At 36.9% G+C, this 3,802-nt stretch overlaps 1 protein-coding gene across 1 annotated transcript in view; it reads left to right on the top strand.

Annotated features, from left to right (window-relative positions):
• The first annotated feature begins 198 nt into the window (after positions 1-198).
• TMBIM4 (transmembrane BAX inhibitor motif containing 4) overlaps positions 199-3,802 on the top strand; it is a 31,469-nt gene continuing 27,865 nt past the window's right edge. Inside the window, exons 1-2 of the mRNA XM_019640520.1 lie at positions 199-230; positions 332-437. Of these exons, the coding sequence (XP_019496065.1) occupies positions 199-230; positions 332-437 (138 nt within the window). The remainder of the gene's footprint in view (positions 231-331; positions 438-3,802) is intronic.

Here is a 3,802-nt window from a genome sequence, read left to right as displayed (position 1 = left end):
TTTTATTATTTAATAGCTTTATTGTATTTTAGTTAAAAAGCAGTATGCTAATTGCAAAACTTACTCATATTTGATAGATGTTCATGAAGTAAAAAAGGAAAAGTCTTCCCCATTCATTGTGGTCTCTTTTCTTTGTCCTGCTGTTCCTCTCACCTCACACTCCTCAAATTTCCCAGGTAGAAAAATAATTTCGACAGTATGGTGTGGATCCTTCTAGATTTTATTTTTCTGTACTTTTATAACATATAAAATAGACAAATTTTATTAAATTGAATAATACTGTTTATGCTGTTTTTAAACTTGAAACTGCTTTTAATTTTATGTCTTTCAGTCCTGCCTTAATTTTGGTGTTTGCCATTGGATCTCTGGGTTTCCTTTTAGCATTGACTTTAAACAGACACAAGCATCCCCTTAACCTGTACCTGCTTTTTGGATTTGTGAGTACTTTGACAATATCTGTTTCTTGAACATTTATTCCTGAGTTGTATTTATTTAATTGAATGTATATAACTGTAAAAGAAAATTAATGAGTTTTTTTAAAAATTTGAATATTTTAGGAAATTACTTGTGATCTAGTCTGTAAGACTTTTTGAACTTTTACAGTTTCAAAGTTTTTTTCTGTCAGCATTATGATATAGTGGAAAAAAATAATGAATTGGAATCACATGATCTGTCTTTGCCCCTGTCTGCTAATTGTGTCATCTGGCAGGGCATTTAGCCTTTTTGTACCTATGGTTTCTCATATGTAAAATGAAAATATTAAAGTAGATTATCCCTGTGATACTTTCTACCCCTGATATTCTGTGCTTTTCTTGGGGAAAAAATTATATTGTGGCCTTAATTTCATAGGCCTTAAATTGAAATCTCTATGATTAACTCTTCAGAGTCATTTGTATCTTATGACTCTGTCATTTTAAGGGACTATTTTGTCCAACTGATGTGTTTTACTAACTTGTTTCAAAATCATAGTTGGGAGAACTGAAATTTAAGTCGTGTTTATTGAGATATNTGGCATCCCAAGCGAGTTCTTAACCATCGCGCCACTCGGCCGGCCCGGGAGAATGAATTTCTGAGTATGTCTCTACCCTTAGCACTTTTACAGGGCCAATTAAGCTAGTTTATATAACTAGTTATAATAAATGTAATATAGGTATAATAGTCTATTAAGGTAGTCTATTTTAGCAATATGATATATGTATATTTTTGAAGCACTAAGAAATATTATTTTATAGACTCAGGAGCACGTCATAATCTATGGGATTAGATTATCCATTTCTGCAACTTTGTATTTTCACTTAATATATTTTACATTAAAAAATAGCAGTACATTATAGCTTTATGATATTCTTTTTAACTGCAGTGGTCTTCCATAATATGTCTATACCATAACTAATACCTAATGGATATTTAGGTTGTTACTTTTCTTTCTTTTTATTTCTCCAAATAGTGCTGTAGGGAACCCCATCCATATCTTTGTGAATTTTTTCAAGTATTGTTCTAGGATAGATTTCTAGAAGTGATATTGTGGGGTCAAAAGAGTATATATATTTTAAATTTGATTGATATCATCAACTACCCTCTAAAGAGATTGCACCTTTGACTCTCCAGCAAAACTATATGAGGGTATTTTTTTTTTGCACCCTCATCAATGCTGAGTATCATTAAACTTTAATATTTGGCAATCTGGTAGATCAGAGGTTGGCAAACACTTTCTACACAGGGCTAAATAGTAAATATTTGCAGCTTATGGGGGCAATAATGTCTGTGTCGCAACTACTCAACTCTGCCATTGCAAAAGCAGCTGTAGAAGATACATAAATGTGTTAGTGTGGCTGTGCCCAATAAAATTTTACTTAACAAAATCAAGTGGTGGGCTGGATTTGGCCCATGGGCCATCCATGGTCTGCTGACTCCTGTGGTAGGTAAAAAATGTTATCTGGTTTTAATTTGCATTTCTTCAGCTATGCAAGTGAAGATGAGCGTACTTCTTCATTTACAAAACTTTATTGGGTTTTGTATAGATATTAGGTATATAGCAGTGACCAGACAATATTTCAGTCCTCAAGAGTTGTTATTTGGATGGGGGAGTGGGAGAGACAGATTTTCAAGAGGTAAGGATATAAATAGACTACTAGCTCTGATAAGTTCTCTGAAGAAAAGAAACAGTGATGGAAGAGACCCTAGTGTTTAGAATGGCAGCTATTTTAAAGAATGGTCAGGGAAAGAAGGTAGCAGTTACGTTGTATGAGAAGGAGCTAGCTAGGTGTATTATCTTTATAAAATATTACCTCAATTTAATAGCTTAAAACAACAAATAGTGTCTGAGAGTCAGGAATCTGGGAGGAGCTTAGCTAAGGTAGGTAGTTCTGTCTGGCTCAGGGTCTCTCATGCGATTCCAGTCAAGATGTGGACTGCAGTCAGCTGAAGGCTTGACTGGGCTGGAGGATCTGCTACCAGGAAATCTCACTCATATGGCTGTTGACATAAAGCCCCAGTTCCTTGCCACATGACCCACTCCTTAGGCTACTTGAGTGTCCTCATGGCATGGGGGCTGTCTTCCCCCAGAGCAAGGGATTCTTGAGAGAACAATGGGGAAGCCGCAGTGCCTTTGATGACTTTGTCCATGGTAATCACACACATCATTACACCTCCTTTATTCTAGTCATTAGAAGCAGGTCACTAAGTTCAGTCCACACTCAAGGGGAGGGGAGGCAGGCTGCATCATTTGAAGGTAGTGTTAAATAATTTATAGGAATATTTTAAACCACCACAGTCTTCCTTGAGGCCACAAATTATTTTTCTTTCTTCTCCATGCAAGCCAAGACCATGTGCAAGAAGACTTTGGAACTAAGGAGACAAATTATTTGTACCTACATACTCAACACCCAGTGGTAGGACAGGTATAACTTGGTGGTATTTTTGCCAATAAAATTATTCAGAAAACTTTGTAGGTCTCCAGTGATTCTTACTAAGGTTCACTCCCTTAGATAAAGCTCACACTGCTACTTCTGCCTTATTCTTTCTGTTAGAAGTGAGTCACTTGAAGGGAATGTTAAAAACCATGGACATATTTTAAACCACCATTCCATGTAAAGAAGGATAAGGGAATTCTGGGCAGAGGAATGACAAGGGCACAGGTCCAGAAGCAGGAAGGATTTGGCATGTTTGGGGAACAGAAAGGTGGCTAGTGTGGGTAAAGCATGTGAGGAAAAGGAGAGTGAGTGGTATGAGCTGAGGTTGGAAAGGTTCTGTATCACTCAGGGCCTTGTAGGCCCCGTAAAACCTTTTAAATTGTATTCTAAGTGTAAGGGAAATCATTAAAAGTATTTAAGCAGGGCGTCCCAGGATATGGTTTATTTTACAAAAAGATCACTCTGACAGCTGTGTGGAGAATGAATTAGGTGGGACCAGAGTGAAAGCATGGAGACCAGTTAGGCTACTCCAGTAGTCTGGGTGCGAGATTATACAGGCTTTGACCAGAGAGGCAGCAGAGGTGGGTGTGTTCTGCTTTGTGAGTGGAGGCTACAGTAGTTGTTGATGGGAAGAGGGAGAAGAATCAGAGATGACTCCTACATTTTTGGCATGGTTGGTGGATGTTGGTGTAGTTACTGATGAGACTGGGAAAAGGACAGATTTGGGTAGAAATGAAGAGTTCCCGTTTTGGCCATGTTAACTTTCAGATGTCAAGTGGAAGGAAAGAAATCAGGACTCAAAAGAAAAAAAAAATTAGAAGATATTGCTGTTGGGCTTATATTCTTTTCATATTCAATCTTTTATTTTTCTTTGTGATCTGTGTATGTGT

Source organism: Hipposideros armiger, unplaced genomic scaffold (assembly GCF_001890085.2).
Source record: "Hipposideros armiger isolate ML-2016 unplaced genomic scaffold, ASM189008v1 scaffold_51, whole genome shotgun sequence".
NCBI classification, from domain to species: Eukaryota; Metazoa; Chordata; class Mammalia; order Chiroptera; family Hipposideridae; genus Hipposideros; species Hipposideros armiger.
This window is presented reverse-complemented; position numbering and strand designations above follow the sequence as displayed.